The 16,879-nt window shown below is 57.2% G+C and overlaps 1 protein-coding gene across 5 annotated transcripts in view; it reads right to left on the bottom strand.

The window, feature by feature from the left end:
• Window positions 1-2,777: 2,777 nt before the first annotated feature.
• Window positions 2,778-16,879, bottom strand: part of PGAP2 (post-GPI attachment to proteins 2) — a 37,212-nt gene continuing 23,110 nt past the window's right edge. For 4 of the 5 annotated variants that reach the window (XM_050922468.1, XM_050922551.1, XM_050922631.1 and 1 more), the window contains 2 exons: window positions 4,271-4,379; window positions 2,778-3,526 (listed from right to left, as the gene is read on the bottom strand). In XM_050922468.1, coding sequence (XP_050778425.1) covers window positions 3,396-3,526; window positions 4,271-4,379 — 240 coding nt within the window. In that variant the 3' untranslated portion in view covers window positions 2,778-3,395. Of the gene's footprint in view, window positions 3,527-4,270; window positions 4,380-10,975; window positions 13,864-16,879 lie in introns of those variants that run through there. The other variant, XM_050922791.1, reaches the window with a different exon arrangement.

The following is a 16,879-nucleotide window of genomic DNA, read 5'->3' as shown; positions in this document are numbered from 1 at the left end:
CAGCTACCACTGGATGACTGAATGGCTGTATTCTGTTCTGGCTTTGGCCAAAGGGTCTTGGCACATAGGACCAAGAAGAACGTGGTGCCTGATGCAGCACCCTGCTAGCTCTGCTCAGCCAGACATCCTGGGATGGGTTTATCCACCTCCCTGGCGAACCCCCTTGGGGCAGGCTCCTGTCATCTCTGCGAGTCTGCCCACTGGGCTTACCCCTCACCCACCCCACATGCTGCCATGTCAATGACTTGGTAGCCATACCACCCTTGCCCCTCCCACTTCTGCTCCCAGCCCTGGCTTCCTCTCCCCTTCACAACACAGGCAGGCTTCCTGCCCTGCCCTTCGATCCTCACCAGGCCTAAACCTACCCTCTGAGCCCGGCCCACTCTCTCTGTATCCTTCTCCCGGGTATTCCAGTGCCTTTCCCAGGCTGTCTCCCTCAGGCCTGGGAGGCCCTCCATGTGCCAGCCCTCCGCCCCCTCCTGGCTCCCAACACATTTCTGCCATGAGGTCATTGGTGTTAATTCACCAGGTGATTAATCTTCTGCTTTGCCGCAGTAGGACGGCAGGGCCAGCCGGTGCTCTGTATCCAAAGCACAAGGTCTGTTCAGGTTGGGTGCAGAGTTCTTATGTTTTGGACAGCACCAGGCCATCAGCACCCAAGAAGCCAAGCAGCGATGGTGGACTCCAGCTCAGGGCAGCGGCTGGCAGAAAGGACCAGGCTACGGGACACAGGGCCTTTAGGTGCTCAGACACTGCAGGGATGAGATTGGTAGTAAGTAGCCAATGGTTCTTTGGTGGGGCTCTGTGCAGATCTCCAAGGGCAGGTACCCACACCACAAAATCCACCACACAATGCGCCCTTATTCAGAGACTAGGCCCAGAGCCCAAACTTCCTCGGAGGGGTCGCCTGCAGGTCAGGGCCGAGGCACGTTGGCAAAGGAGGGAGCAGGCCTCTTGGCACTGCTTGGCATGGATCCCGGCTTGGGCAAGCAGGAGTGTCGTGTCCCTGGGGTTCTCACTCCAGCCACACTAAATTCACACCTGCCAAAGGAGTCAGAGCAATGCTACCCACAGCCTTTGCCGCCGGCACCGAGCCTGGGTCCGATGCAGCTGGGGAGATGGAACTGCCAGAATCTCCCAGCTGGAGCTTGCCTGGACATGGGGCACCTGCACTGAAATGGACATGACCAGGGATCTGCGACTGCCCTCTCTCCCCAAACCACGTGGAAACCTGCCTGGTAGCATCACTCAACAGCCTCATGAAAAGCCACCGCTGCCTGGAGGCGGGCACTCTAATGGAGGTGGAGCACTGCTCTGCTCAACCCACCTGGAGAGACTTTGGGGTGGTCTCATAAGACGGGCTTGCGCACGAAGGGTGGTCTCTCATAGGTGCCGCGGGGGTGATGCGCTGTGCTTCCAACCCTCCAAAATAAGACCCTGTCCTCCACGAAATCCAGGAAGCTACAGCAGTGCCCTTCCAGCTCCCCCTCGCTGGTACTATGTCAATCAGGAGCCAGTGCAGCTACCCTAGTGAAGCAGGGTGACTACGGCCCTGTATATCCTGGGATTACAGCTCCTTTGCCGAGCACCCAGCCAAGCTGCAGTGACCCAGGCGAGGATGGGACCCAGCTGTGCACAAGGAGACCAGTGACGGTCCTGGGAGAGTGGTCGAGGAGGCTGGAAGACATGGCCCAAGAGAAACCCGTCAGGCTGGGCTGGCCTGGGCCTCGCTCCTCCCCCTTGGCTTCACCCTCTGTGGTTGTGCCTGGTCAGCTGGAGGCACTGCATCTCCAAGAGAGAGGCCCAACCCGGAGCCCACATCCCAATGGTCTCTGCAGCTCAGACCAGCTCAAGCACTTGCTCACTCTGACCCTTCCTAAGAGCCAAGGGGCAAGATTTCTAAGAGGAACTAGTGATTGGGGGGGATGGGGGGGACAGGAGGGGACAGAGGGGACATCTTACTTTTTTGGGTGCTCAACCTGAGAGGCCTTAAAGGGGAACATCTCTCAGAAGCCAGATGCTCTGCACTTTGGGCTTCTGGCCCACTGAAGGTTGAGGTCCCTCCTCCCGCAGTCACTAGCCCCACCTGTGATGGGGGCGTATCCCCCCCGATCCTAGGCCACCCCAGGAATTGCTCAAGCTCTCTTAGTGTCCACTCTGTATAATTTATTCAAGTCCCCTCCACCAACACCAGGCCAATGCAACACACCCTGCCCAAGCTCTGACTCTCTTGCCTTCAGACCTTGTTCAGCAGGGCCCCGGGAGGAAACCAGATCTCTCTTCCTTGGGATTTCCTTCAATCTAGGCGCAGCCAGCCTCGTCTTCTGCTACTCCAACACAGCCTCCCTGCCTTTTATCCAAGGAATTCCCTATCTCAGCCCGCCTCCCCACCTGATTAGCTAATTCCTCCCTACCTCCTCAATCAGCCATCACACAGGAAACTATCAGAGTGTTGGCCCATCTGTCGGGCCTCAGCACTCTGTCACAGCACCTCTGGAGGCCTTGGCCAAGGATTCTGCAGGGTGAACAAAGCCAACCTGTTGGACTGGAGGGGGGAGAAAACACAGGGAGGACTAGCCAGCCCAAGGCAATGCAGAAAAAGGGGCCAGGTCATTCTTCAGCGAGCCCTCAAGTTGATGTCTGAGTGAAGGGGAACTGGAAGTTATTCCAAGGTGCTGAGAATAAGCAACACAGAATGCCTTGCGAGGGGTTTTCCTCCAGTATTCTCAGCCTTTCCTTCCATCTCGTTCGCTCGAAAGGGAATACCGGGAAAGGGTTCAGCAGAGACCCTCCCTCTGGAGAAGTCCTGTTCCAATCCCAGGGCCACAGCAAGGAATCTCCCCTGTCAATCAGCACATGACTGTTACCCATGGTGGTTCCTGTGGAGAGTCTGGGGCTGTGGCAAGAGCCCTGGTGAGGCAGCAGGTGTGGGAAAGGTGCTGTGCTGAGCTGGGTGGGGCAGTAAAGAAGATCCCATCCCTGCATCAGTCGGCCTTGCAGAAGAAGGATTCCTAGCCACACGGGCCAACATCTTACCCATTCGACTCACTTGGGTCCTGCCCCCTCGGCTCCCACTAACTGCTCCTGTCCTGGCACTTGACAGGAATGACAGATCCATGGAGAGGCTGCTGTGTTATTTGTACGTAATCATCCCACTCCCCTACAATCCGCACTCTCCGGTATTTCTGGAGGTGTTTTTAACAGGATCCTGGCGGCAGCAGCACAAGAACAGGGAGGTCCTGGCGATGTCTCAACAAAGGGCGCTTTTGGTTTCCTCTCAAAGCACATCACGGTCCTCCCTGCCCAGCGTCGCTCCCAGGAGCTCATCTGGCCCCAACACTCGCACCAACTGCAGGACTCCAGATGCCAGCAGCAGCACGGGCAACGAGGCCGCCCTAGAAACGTTTGTCTTCTGGCTGGGAACTGACCACCAGCTCTTTGTTGCCAAAGTCCCACCAGGCGGTCATGTGGAAAGCCATGTTGGAAAGGACGACCAGGTACTCCAGGAAAGCGAAGATGGTATAGGCTGGGAGAGGAAGGGAGGAAACCCATCAGGTTAATGGAGGAAATGGGGCAGAGGAAAGGGAAGAACCGTGAATGTGAGCGAGACCACATCTCTGGATAAATTCATGGAGGTTACGTCCATTCATGGCTATTAGCCAGGATGGGTAAGGAATGGTGTCCCTAGCCTATGTTTGTCAGAGGATGGAGATGGATGGCAGGAGAGAGATCACTGGATCATTGCCTGTTAGGTCCACTCCCTCTGGGGCACCTGGCATTGGCCACTGTCGGAAGACAGGATACTGGGCTGGATGGACCTTTGGTCTGACCCAGTACGGCCGTTCTTATGTTCTTATGTCTCTCTCAGCATGTTACCTGAGCCTCTGGCACTACGGGGACTGAAGCTTGGGAGCAAGACGCTCTCATTTCTCGAGGAGCCTGTTCCAGCCCAACCCGGCAGGGTGGGACAGGAAGCCGTTACTTTCTGATGGCCAGTCTCTGATGGCGGATCTCTGTCCATAATCCAGCAGGCGTGCGTCTCCAGCACCACACCCACTGCAAAACCCCAGCAATGCTGGCAGCCTTCCCAGAAAGCCAAGGCCTGAGTGGGAGCTGGAGGAGACTGATCGTATCCAGAAGGGGTCAGCAGGCGGGGGCAGACGCATGCTAGCAGGGAAGCGAAGGGAAACCGGCCCCTGCTGCGTCTGCTCTTTGATTCAGGAGAAAGTTGTGATATGGGGCCCAGCGGTTGGGTCCTCAGGGACCTTACCTCCAGCCTCGCAGTACCAGTTGTGGTGGAAGTAGACACACACAGCCAAGGAGAACGTGACGAGGTTGAAGAGAAAGAGCAGCAGCTTCCACTTGTAGGACTTGCGCTCCTGGAAGAGACCGACAGGACAAGGTCTGACTTCCAGAAGCTGGGTTAGAGGAGCAGCCCCCTTCCCTTCCCATACCACTCCCAGGAGTCTCCGCAGAGACCTCCCACCCGCTTCTGAGAGGCCATGGCCTGGACCTCCCAGCCCTGAGCCTGCAGAGGCGAGGTCCTTAGCCCCTGGAAATGGTCCACGCTGCACGGCAACCCCCTGCATGGCCTCTCAGCAGAGCCCAGGCATGACAGTGCAGCTGGCATCCATCAGAACAGCGCCCCCAAGTGGTGGCGACTAAGCTCCCATAAATGGCACAGAAAGCTGCCCACACAAACAAGCAGAGCCACCCCCCTCAGCTGCTAATTCTCTGCCATCTTCTCCAGACATCCACCCAATGACTCTTGTAACAGTCACCATCCTACCGGGCAAGGATGGATCCAACGCCACCAACCAATTATCCCGCTGCCTTACAATGTACAATAAATACAATTTTCAAATAGGTGAAGAACAATTTTTCCTGTGCTGCTGTGCTGGGAGCTGGAGCTCAGGGCTCTGTTTCACCTGCGATCGCTGATCCAGAAAGAGGGGTGCTCTACCAGTGAGCTAGGCATTCCTAGGGTTAACATCAGCTCTGACACTGGCGCATTGTGTAGCCTCGGGGAAGTCATTTAACCTCCCTGTGAAGTGGATATAACACTTACTTAATCAACAGGTGGGTGCGTGTCTATGTGCAGGTCATTGGCCTCGGCAGGAAAGAATGAGGCTGCTCAACCACGTGTCACAGGACCTATACTACCAACAGCTAAAATAGATTCTCCATTAGCTCCAGGGGTTGGTGCCTGTGCTTTTGGAGGAAGAGTTTGCGTGCCCCCGTGAAGTCGTGTGACTGCAGCATGCCTTGCAATGAGGAGTGGAAATCCTAATGGAGGTGCCCATGGATGTTACAATGCTCCCCCCCGGTTACCGGCACCCCCACTGCTAGATCCTACCCCTCTGCAGGCAGCCCGCCTCCCTCGGCATTGAGCCCCAGCCAAGGCGCAGTGGGTTCACCAGAAGAAAGCAGGCTGCTGCTGCTGCTCCTCCCCCAGAGCCGTGCCCCGCTCGCTTGCCACTGGGTAGGGGAGGAGGAGGAAACCACACCAAGGAGCAGAGCTGACGTGGATGCAGAACCGAAGGCATTTCACAAGCAGCGCAAAGCGCCGGGGCGGGCTCTTCCTTCCCACCCCTGAGGAAGGGGTGGGGCCATTGCTGCTCCATAGGGGGTCTGCGTCCCCCTAACGCACACATGAAGAATCGTCTGGGGGGGGAGAGGTTGCAGCCTGACTGCTCTAGGGCCCTCGAGCTCCACCAGTAGCCTGCAGACCCAAGTAACTGGCCACATTCCCCAGAACACAGGGGTCCAGGCTCTGAAAGGCGCAGCCACGGGAAACACGGACAAGCTGGAGCAGCCCCAAGGTCCATCCTGGCCTTAGACACCTCAGGGAGCCATGGACCTGCCTGTCCACAGGGCACCTCCCAACTCCCCAAGAGGTGGAGGTGAGTTTAAGCCTGAAGCAGCCAGGTCAGAGGGACGCGGTCTCTCCTTGGGCAGTGAGAACTCCCCCTCCCTACCCACACATTTCCCATCTTTCTCCCCACACTCCTCGAGATCCAGCAACAGCTCTCTCCTCCCTCTCACACTGCCCAGAGCCAACCAGGGGATGCAGACCCAAGACACTGGGCAAAGGAAACAGGTATATCACTATATAGATATGACCCCTATCTCATAGAGCTGGAAGGGACCTTGAAAGGTCATCAAGTCCAGTCCCCTGCCTTCACAGCAGGACCAAGTACCATCCCTGACAGATTTCTGTCCTAGATCCCTAAATGGCCCCCTCAAGGATTGAACTCCTGGGTTTAGCAGGCCAATGGTCAAACCACTGAGCTATCCCTCCCCCCAAGTCATCACTTCAGCCTGCCTGCCTCCGGTAGCGTGGCTTTCCTGGCTCAGCCTTGCTGATGGATGAAGGCACGCCAGCAGCCCAGGCGGGGCGTGGGATGGAGTCGGACTGGGTGCTGAGGACAGGGCTGCTCACACCTTTCAGAACCCGCCTCTGGACAGCCGTCACCGTGAGGGCGGACAGTGAGGGAGACCAGGCCGGCCAGGAAGGCTGTGTCAGGGCAGTCGGAAAGGGGGGAGCCACAGCTGCATTTTATTCCTGCTTCTCAGCAGTGGGAGGGGATTTTCCTCCTTTCTGAGGTTTGCAGCATGGCAGAAACTCCAAGCCATGGGGCCTGCTGAGAAGTAGGAACATTCAAATCACAGCATCAGAGTTTCCATGACCCCACTGAAAGCGCGGTAGGTGCTGCCAGCTGCTCTCAACACACAAACAGGTGACGCCGGGGAGGAAAACCCCCAGAGGAAGGATGGGCTTGTGGTTAATGCACTGGCTGGAGCGTCAGGCGACCCGTGTTCAACCCCCCTGCTCTGCCACAGACTTCCTGTGTGACCTTGGGCTTGTCACATTCTCTCTCAGTGACCCAGCTACATAATGATCTTTCCTGGCCTCTCCTCTCTATTTAGACTGCTCGGGCGGTCTCTGACCAGTTCCCCATCACTCTAGGGGAGGCTAAGATGTCACTAACTCCTGCATCATCCCCCTAATATATTGTCCTGGTTTTACTAGACAAGAGAATCACGTGAAAGATACTGGGCCAAATTTAAGCCGCCGCTAGAACAGGACTGAACTGGACTCACGACTTCCTTGGCCTTCTCGTGAGTCCTTCCAAGACTGGAAGGCACTATGGGAGAAGTTCCGTAGCTTACCTAAGGCGGGTGGCAGAAATCCAGGTTGCCCCACTCTGGCTGTTGTCAATCCCTAACCAGTAGGACACACTACTTCCCAGCCCCACACTCCCTATGCCCATGCCCAAGCCTGTTACTCAGGAGTGGAAGATGCTCTGAAATGGGACACCCCCCCCCCACCAAGGAATCCCAAAAATCCCCCAAATCCAGGCCTACGGCAGGAAGATACATTCCCCTAGCGCAGAGGTGGGCTACATATGGCCCGCGGAACCGTCCTGCCCGGCTTCTGGCCCGGAAGGCTGTCCCCTCTCCCCCGCAGCCACGCCACTGCGCGGGCAGTGCCCTGGGCGGCTGGGCTGCACGCTCATGCAGGGCAGCGTGGCAGTGTGTCTGGCTCTGGCCGGGAGGCGCAGCTCCAGACATGTACTGAGCAGCATGGTAAGGGGGCTGAGGCTGGGGGGGGGGTTGGATATGGGGCAGGGGGTATTGGGGGGAAGTCAGGGGCCAGGGAGCGGTTGGATGGGGCACAGGTTTGGGCGGGGGCAGAGAACTGGGGGGATGGGGTAGGGAACTGGGGGGCTGTCAGGGGGCAGGGGTGGAGATAGGGGACGGGGGGGGTTGGATGGAGGGGAGGTTCTGAGGTAGGGGGTGGGGGCCAGGCTGTTTGGGGAGGCACAGCTTTCCCTCTCCAGCCCTCCATACAGTTTCCAACCCCGCTGTGGTCCTTGGGCCAAAAAGTTTGCCCACCCCTGCCCTAGCAGCAGAGCCCCCAGAAGCAGGGCTGGGGAGGACGATGGGATCTCATTTGAAATGAACTGTCGCAGAGCAGAGGGGTGGGGCTGGATCGCCTGAGTGCCAGGGCCACATGTGAAATAACAATGAGCTGTACAGCAGCAAGCTACAAGCTATTACGTAAAACTTCACACAGGAAAAAGCAGCTCACAAACCACCTTGTTTTCATACAGGCCCCTCCGCCAGCGGAAACGTTACTTTTCTGTAAGCTCGCAGCAAGGACAAACAACTGAGGGCTCATTAACTCAGCAACAGCTCGCAGCTCTTTGATCCCAGCCTCTGCACTGCACAGGGACTGTGGCTCAGCCCTTCCGACCAGCAGAACCCAACTCTTTCCAAAGGCACGGGCTGCTTTTCAAAAGATTTCAGGTGCTTGAATATCCCCCTTGGGGATTTCTGCTTCTCAAGGCACGACACTGCTAAGAGCTAAAGGCCAGAGCTTAGATCTAAAAGGCTACTTGGTCTGTACCAAGGATCGGGGATGGTTCAGCTCTTGATCTCACAACAGCCAGGAAAAAGAAGCACCAGCTGAGAAGTTTCTCTAGCCAGCAGAAGTTTCCATCCCTGGGGCTTTAGCCAGGTGACTTCACTAGGGTTTGGGGTCTGGTGTCTGGTGTCAGATCAAGTCTGGTCGGCACTTGGATGAAGGGCCCCCAAGCAATGCTCGGGTGCAGCAGGAAATGGTGACTGAGAGTCAAGGGGTTTCCACGTAACACCCCAGCCCCCAGCAGAGGGGGGGAAAGACCTGTGGCTGGCTGGAGATGCCATTTCCCCAGAGGAGATATGCACCCAGAATCCCGAGCATCCTGCCGCCATTAACGCTCCCGGTGCATTTCCCGCAAGAGGTGGCAGCTTAGCTCCAATGTCCTGGTCAAACGGCAGCTCAGACGATTCCATTCCGCCTCCCTACCTTTCCTCTGTCATTTCAGTTAGACAAGTTAGCCTGCACGTCCCGTCCTGTAGCCTGCCGTGTAGCAGAGCCACGGTCCACCCCAGAAGCAGCTGCATTCTAGTGGAGAGAGGAGGGGCAATCCTCGCTCACAGAGTAGGAAGCATTTAAGAATCTTTCTGGATGACAGGTGCATTTACTCTGACAGGCGGTACAAACTTCCTCCTCTACCTTGTGGAGCTCTCACAGCATTCAGTCATTTTAATACTCTCATGAGAGCCGCTACGGACTGTAACGCACACGTGGGCTCCTAAATCCCAGTGCTGGAGCTCAGCCAGCTGACACGCCTGCGGGCCACCCGTCACTGACAGCCAGCATTGGGCACCGTGCTGCTGAACGGCCTTGGGCTGGTCCCGACCAGCCTCGGCATTAGCAAATAACTCTGCCTCACGCAGCACCATTGTAATTATCTGCTCACCTCTGGGAGCCTGGCTCGGGCTGGGCCCAGCTCCGAGACTCACCACGTCTCCGGGGGGCGGGGAATCTGACTTGGATCCCTGAGACAGGGCCACTGCAGTGCAGCTGGGTGTCACTAGATGCATAGGAACAATTTGGGAAGGATGGATGGTCTTTGGGTTATCATGAGATCTAGGTTCGAGCCCTGGCTCTGCTCCAGTCTCCCTGGGAGATTCTGGACAAGTCTCTAAGGGTCTGTCTACACTGCATTGTACACCCAGGTCTGTGGAACCTGGGCTTCTGGACTAGGTGTGTCCAAGACCATGTTGAGCATCCACACTGCACTGGAAACCCAGGTCTCATGGTTGTGCTAACGTCCACACTGCACTACTCGGAGTCGGGTCTGCAGCTCGGGCTGTGTCCACACTGCAAAGTGCCAGGGCTTGCACCCGAGTCAGAGCAGGACTCGGGCTTTGATCCACCCACGAGCAGGGTCCTAGGACTTGTTACTCGTGCGGGAATTCTGCGCCGCTGCACACGTGCAGAATTTATGTTCCCTGCAGATTTCTTTGCTTCCCACAGAAAAATGACTCTGTGATGGGAAAGGAAAGGGAAGCCACAAGAGCAGTCATATGACCCTCCCCAGCGGTATGTTTTGGGTGCTCAGGGCAGCTGGCAGAGAGGTAAATCATCTTGGTGTACGGGGCGGAGCTGGAGAAGACCCGGCTGGTGGCTCTTACCCTGCGCCAGGCTCAGCAGCTAGTCCCAGCTGGGCTGGAGAGGACGGAACTTCCTCTTCCCCAGCACGGCATCTGGGGCCACGTCAGACCCACCCTGATTTCTCTCCTGGCTGTAGGAAGCTCTACAAACTCCCTCCACCCCTTGTGCTTCCTGTACCCATCACTCCTCAGCGGCAAGGGGAAGGATCCCTGTACAGGGACCTGCCCCTCCATCCGCCCAACCCCCATGCATCCAGACCCCTCAGACTAAGACCCTCCTGCCGAGCTTCACCCTCCCCTGCATCCAGAACCCTCCGAACAACCCCCCCACCCTAACCCCTAACCCTAAACCCCAACCCTAAACCCTAACCCCTAACCCTAACCCCTACCCCTGACCCTAAACCCTATCACCTAACCCTAACCCCGACCCTAAACCTGACCCCTAAACCCTAACCCTAACCCCAACCCCTACTCCTAAACCCTAACCCTGACCCTGACCCTAAACCCTAACCCTAACACCTAACCCTAACCCCGACCCTAAACCTGACCCTGACCCCTAAACCCTAACCCTAACCCCAAACCCTAACCCCTACCCCTAAACCCTACCCCTAACCCTGACCCTAAACCCTAACCCTAACACCTAACCCTACCCCCGACCCTAAACCCTAACCCCTAACCCTAACCCTAACCCTACCCCCGACCCTAACCCTAACCCCTAACCCCTAACCCCAACCCTAAGCCCTTGGACCACCCCAAGCCACATGCCCCTGGATCCCCACCCTACTAAGCCCCAACCAGTTGCACATGGATCTCCACCCCACCGAGCCTCCCTCCTCCAACATCTGGAACTTCCCCCTGAGTCCCCCACACCCAGACCTCCCTGCCGAGCTCTATCCCCCCTACACCCAGACCCCCCCACTGAACCCCAACCACCTTCACCTGGCCCCCCCGCAGAGTCCCATTAGCGTTGTACCGAGAACTCCCCAACAAGCCCCTGTGCATCCAGATCACCCCCACACCCGGATCCCCCACTGAGCCACCCACACCCAGATTGCCCCACACAGAACCCTCTCACCCCACACCTGGATCCCGCCTTGCTAAGCCTGACTGCTCACACCTGGCGCAGAGGGGCAGGGCTGTGGGGTGTTTCTGGGGCAGGCCCAGCCCTTGCACTGTGCAAGGGTTGGGTGCAGCCTCACCGCTGAGTCCGTGTCCCAGGGAGGAGCTGCAATGTGACCTCCGACCTCTGTGCAGCCAGTGGCCTGTGCCCCCCAGTGCCAGGCTGGAGCCTCCACATTTATTTGCAAATAAAATGTGCAGAATTATGCAGAATATTAAAATATTGTGCGCAGAAATTTTAGGTGCAGGATTTTTAATGTTTTGGCGCAGAATGCCCTCAGCAGTAACTGGTGTCCCGACTGCTTGCTGACCTGAGTCAGACTGAAGCGTGTGCGGACAGACGTGGGGCTTGGCCTCAAACCTGGCTTAGCGTGCAGGGCAGGCATGCTCAGTCTGTCTTGGCCTCGCACATCGGTACACTGGAAATCGTAAAGACGGCATCAGCAGCCCAGGCATTGTGAGGACACATTTGCTAATGCCCGCGAGGTGCGCAGACAACACAGGGATGGTGCAATACGGCCCTGGGGGAGTTTGGGTCTCTGGATCCCGTTGGCCTGACCTCCCGTACGCTGACGAGCCGCATAAGATCCTGCCCCGGCCGTGCTTTGTAAAATAACTGCCAGGCCTGAGGCGCTCAGCATCCTGGGGGCTGGTCTGTTATAGTCTGAGATGAGAGCTTTGAGCTCTGATCACAACCTCCCTGCTCCATTGCCCCCTGGCTGCACGGAGACAGGGCCGAAGAGGCAGTTCTGATGCCGTTGCCTTGGGGGAACCGCTCCTCCGGGGATTTCGCTTGAGAAGCGGACAGGGACCTGCTGCTTGGGAGAGGGTCTAGAAGAGTGAGCGACAGAATGTGGACAGTGGGAGGTCAGGGCTGCTGGGTGGATCAGTGGCACGCCCCCCTCACTTCCTGGAGCTGCAGGCTCTTCCTGGAAGACTCTGCTGCTAGTGGTGATCAAGGAGCTCAGAGCCCAGCTGGCTTCAGCCTCTCCTAAAGGCTCGGCCCAGAGCCCAGCTGGCTTCAGCCTCTCCTAAAGGCTCGGCACACAGTGCTGGCTGCTCAGGACGCTGCACGGGCCGCCAGCTCAAAACTGCAGGAAGTCGAACTTGCTCAGTCAGTCATTTCAGCTTCCTACTTTCCCCCTGGCGAGACGGCAGGGAGAGACGCCGGGCACTGGCCCCACAATGCCAGCTCACTGTCCTGAGCAGCTGCCCTCGTGCAGCGGCAGTAGGTACCGAACGCGTGTCTGGGCCAGGAAACCACAGCCGAGTATTTTTAGTTCAGCCAATTGCACCCCTCGAGCTGAGGCGTGTTTCCCATGCGCTCAGGAGCTAGTCAGCAGCAGGAGAGCAGACAGCTTCCTCCCCCCCAGCCCAGAAAAGCGCAGCCCCACGGCTCCCTTCCAGCGAGCGCCAAGCCCCTGGGCTACCTGCCGCTCTGCACCAGCCTGGACAGGACAACGGGAAGCCCAGCGCCACGTCACTCCGACCTCCCCATGCCAGGGTCCTGGTGGCCCCAGTGTTATCTCAATCCCCATCACACAACTGCTCTTGCTGCAGCAAACCTTTGGGCCTTCAAACAGGCAGAGACTGCGCACCCGTGTGGACTGCTCCCGTTTCACCTCTCAGCCATCCCAGAGCTCCTCAGCTCTCTCCCTCCAGGCAAACTTTTCGAGGGACCCCCAGATCTCTGCCGGGAAACATTCCTCGCTCAGGAATTGCAGGATCCTAGAGGCATTTGCCTGAGCGCTACACGCTTCAGCTCTATTTCCAGCTCGGTTTGCGTCTGCACTTTCTGCCCCAGTTCCCATGTGGTGAATGTGAGGACAAATACAGCTCCTGTGCTGAGAATTTCTAGGGGGATATTTATAGCAGGCTCATCTCAGTGACCAGCAGCAACGCTGCGGGCTGCACTTGCTGTGTGCTGGCTGAAGGTATCATGGGGAGTGTTAGCACACCCACGAGTCTGGGAGACCCCGTCCATGGTTCTGATACAGGTTCACCACTCTGCTAGGCCATACGGGTTTGAACACAGCGACCTTCCGTTTGCTCACTCCTATGTGAGGAGTACTACAAAAATGCTGGAGGAAGATTGATCCTGTGTATCATGCCCCTTTCTGCTGAGCTCAAGGGCCCCTAGAAATGCACTTTGAAGACTATAAATTCATCTCACACTAATTTCTCTACCTATAGATCTGTATGTACAGAGCAGCTTCCATCAAAGCCCTTTGCAAACTCAAACAGAGCTTTTAGGAATTCCTTCACCCACCACTGAAATGCAGCCACCTCTGGGGCTGAGTTTTGTTGCTACTGAACAGTTGCGCAGCAACACTGCAGAACAGTAAGGGAATAAGACGACAAATGGAAAAAGCAGGAGTAAGTTAAGTAGCTGGATGTCACTGCAGTTTGGCCAGGACACCAGGGTTAACACAGAGCAACTCTTGTGTTTTGGTTTTGTATGTGTCTGATACAAGGCACTACCTCCATCACATTGACATGCTAGATACAATCTGGGGGCTCCTGGTCAGGGGATCTGCTGGAATCAGCACCCAGATGGCGAATGATGCATAGCAGAGGGGTCTTCCAGCTCCCCCTGATGCTGCAACAGGCCTTGGCAAAGAGTCCCGCTAATGCAGCCAGAATCAGAGGATAACTAGCCAGAAGTTCCTGGGACGTTTCACAGCAGAAAGTGCAGAGCGTGGTGACACCGGCTGCTGTGGAAGAGGGGAAATGTGTCTGCACACACAGAGAGAGACAAAATGAAACAAGCTTGGCTGACTGTATTGCTGGTTCGCGCCTTAGGGGAAAGCTAGGCTGGGCGGGAGGGCTGCAGAGGACACATGCGGTGAAACTCGGGAAAGACTTGGGAAGATGCAAATGTTGGACCAGAACCCTGGGCAGTGGACAGAGGGGGACGGACGGCTCCAAACCTGTCTGCTCCCGGTCTCTCCTTTATTCAGCCTGTTCCCTGTTTCCCTTGTTCTCTCTGCACTGCCCCATGCCTGGCCTGCTCTCTCTTTCCCTCCCCGTTGTGGAGCTTTCCTTGCTAGTTCACTCATTACTGGCTGCCCTGTAACTGGAAACTGAACTCTAGTGGTTGGAGTTTCTACTTCCCCATTACAAACTACCTCCCCAGCGCCGTCCTGCCCTTGCTCAAAGACGGTTGCAACACGAGCAGTGATGAGCGCAACGCTTTTGCAAGACTTCAGACACACATGCAGACACCCAAGCACCCGCACATGGTGCAAACCCCTGCAGAACCAGGAGCGCTGTACCCCCACAAATGCAATCCCCAGCATAACTTGGGGTGCTGTACCTCACCCTCCCACAAACCGCTACATAATCAATGGTGTTGTACCCGCACCAGTGCAAACTCCTGCATAAGCAGTGGTGTTGTACCTCGCCCCCTACCCCACACAAATCTCTGCATCACCAGTGGTGTTGTACCCTCTTACACCAGCACTGAAATTGGCCCCCAGCACATGGGATATGAGACCTGGAGGAGACCCTAGTGGCCATTCCTAACCCTGCTCTGCCCTTCCAGGCCCCCCGTTCCTGTCCCCGACCCCAAGTGTCCACGCACAACACCAAGGAAATGCCTTTATTCAGCGCCAAGTCTCTCTCTTGCGCCTTCCAGCTGCAAGAAGGAGAATCGCTGCTCGTCTGCCAGCCCTGGGCAGCCCTGCGCCCGCTGAGAGACGCTTGGCAAAGGGGGCAGGCTCCAGGTGCTGCCCCGGGAACCTAACCCCAGAACCTCAGTGCTTTGTGTGGCCTTTGCTGCCAGTCCATCGTTCCCTGCTCAGTTCTCTTGAAGGTGAAGTGGCACGAAAAGCCTGATCTGTCGTGGCTTCCCCTGCACTGGGAGGTGGCCTATGTTAAAATCCCATTTGGGGCTCTCAAAGGCAGCGAAGAGAAGCCCCCCAAGAACCAATGGCTGGAAGTTAACATCAGGCAATTTCAAATGAGAAATAAGGCACTGACTTTTCATAGCCAGGACAATGCACCCTGGGAACAAAGCCCCCCGGGAAGGGGCGAAGTCTCCACCTCACGCCTGTCTCTAGAAGGGGCGTGAGCTGAACCCAAGCCACTAGGCGCAATGCCGGGGTAACTGGGTGAGATTCTATGGCCGATGAGGGGGTAAGGGGGGTGTCAGACAGTAGCCCAGTGGATCCCCAAGCAAATGGTGCCTTGGAGCTAGGTAATAACTAGATCGGCCTGAGGCCGCTGCGCCCAGGAGGAGGATTTCTAAGTGCGAGGGGGTGGGGCTGAATGGGAATACTTCCTTGGAGTCCCAAATGGGCTTGCTGTGGGCACATCCAGCCCTTCCCTCCGGCGGGGAGCTCTGCACCTTCCCCCTCCAACCATTGCTACTAGCTGGTTCCTGCTTCCCTGCCTGGATCTCTGTCCCCTGCAGCAGGCCCAGCCTGCTGCTCCGGCCCATGAAGGAACCTGCCTCTGCAGCCCCTTGGGGTGGGGGAAGACAAGAAGAGAGCTCAATGGTGGCCCTGACTGTGCAGTGAGGGGGCAGCGCTGCCGTCAGGATGTGGGGCCACCTTCCCCAGCATGAGGAGTTTGTCTGGGTTTTTCCCCCAGAAACTCCCACGGTCAGAATTTCCTACCAGGTCAGCAGCTGCTGACCCAACTTCTCTCTAATCAGTGCTGAGACTGGCAGTTCCAGCCCCGGCGCGAATGGCACAGCCGGGAAGGGAGGAGGATGTGGCAATACCACCGATTGGCTCTCCAGCCAAGCTTAGCCCTCCTGCCCCCGGCAAAGTATCCTGCGTGTCGCAAGAGATGGGCCCAAGCCCCAGGTTCCAAGCCTCTGACTGGTGCCGGCTCGGAGAGGCCACCCGAGATTGGCAGAAAGATCGCAGCATCCCCCCTCTCGAGCCCCTGGGCATGGCAGTGCCAGTCGCAGCTTGGTCTAGGCTGTGTGCTGAACTGAATGCCCGGCTCCTGGGAGCCAGCCAGAGGAAGTGCCTGATGGCCTCTCATTCCAGCACAGCCCACGGGACAGACCCCTGCCCCAGGACATCAGGCGGCATCCCAGCAGGCCCAGCCTGCAGGAGCCCAAAGATACGATGCCACCTGCTGACCAACTCATAGTACATGTCAGAGCGTGAGTTTGATCCAGTTCTGGCTGGGGAGATCTGCAGGTCGGGAAGTTTTCTGGGATCCTGTTAGCTAAGCCTGGGGGGGGGGCTCCTCTCATCAAAAACCAAGGTCATCCCAGGAACACACACCAAGCAATAGACCAGAAACCCCACAAGATTCGCATTGCTCGTGCCAGACAGGGCTGTGAGAGACTGCAGATGGGCTCGCCAGTGTTGCAGTGCCCCCTGCTGGTCTTGGGTGGTTCTGCAGTGCCTGTCCTCAGTTTCCCTCCTCCCATGAGCTCCTCAATACACGAGGCCGGCCTGTCAGAACGGCATCCTGTCTCACGGACTGGATTGTTACTATCCTGCTACTGAAAAACAGGCTCTCTGCCCAGCCCCTCGCTGGGGGCACAGCTCCTCTTTCAGGAGGTCCCCAGCTCAACACAGCCTCTAGCCCCCCTACCTCCGCTCTCTCCCCTTTAGAACTGGAGCTTACCCAGCCTCCCATCCCTTTTTCTAAACTTCCAGGCTGCTCCTTGAAGGCTTACCAGCCTCTTTCTCTCGGAGCCCAGCCAGCTAGCCCAGGCCCCTGGCCCTCAGTGCCTGCTGAGTTCTCAGCTCTGTCTCTTAACTTCCTCCCCCTGCGCTGGGGTCAG

Source organism: Gopherus flavomarginatus, chromosome 1, assembly GCF_025201925.1.
Source record: "Gopherus flavomarginatus isolate rGopFla2 chromosome 1, rGopFla2.mat.asm, whole genome shotgun sequence".
In the NCBI taxonomy this organism is placed as follows: domain Eukaryota; kingdom Metazoa; phylum Chordata; order Testudines; family Testudinidae; genus Gopherus; species Gopherus flavomarginatus.
This window is presented reverse-complemented; position numbering and strand designations above follow the sequence as displayed.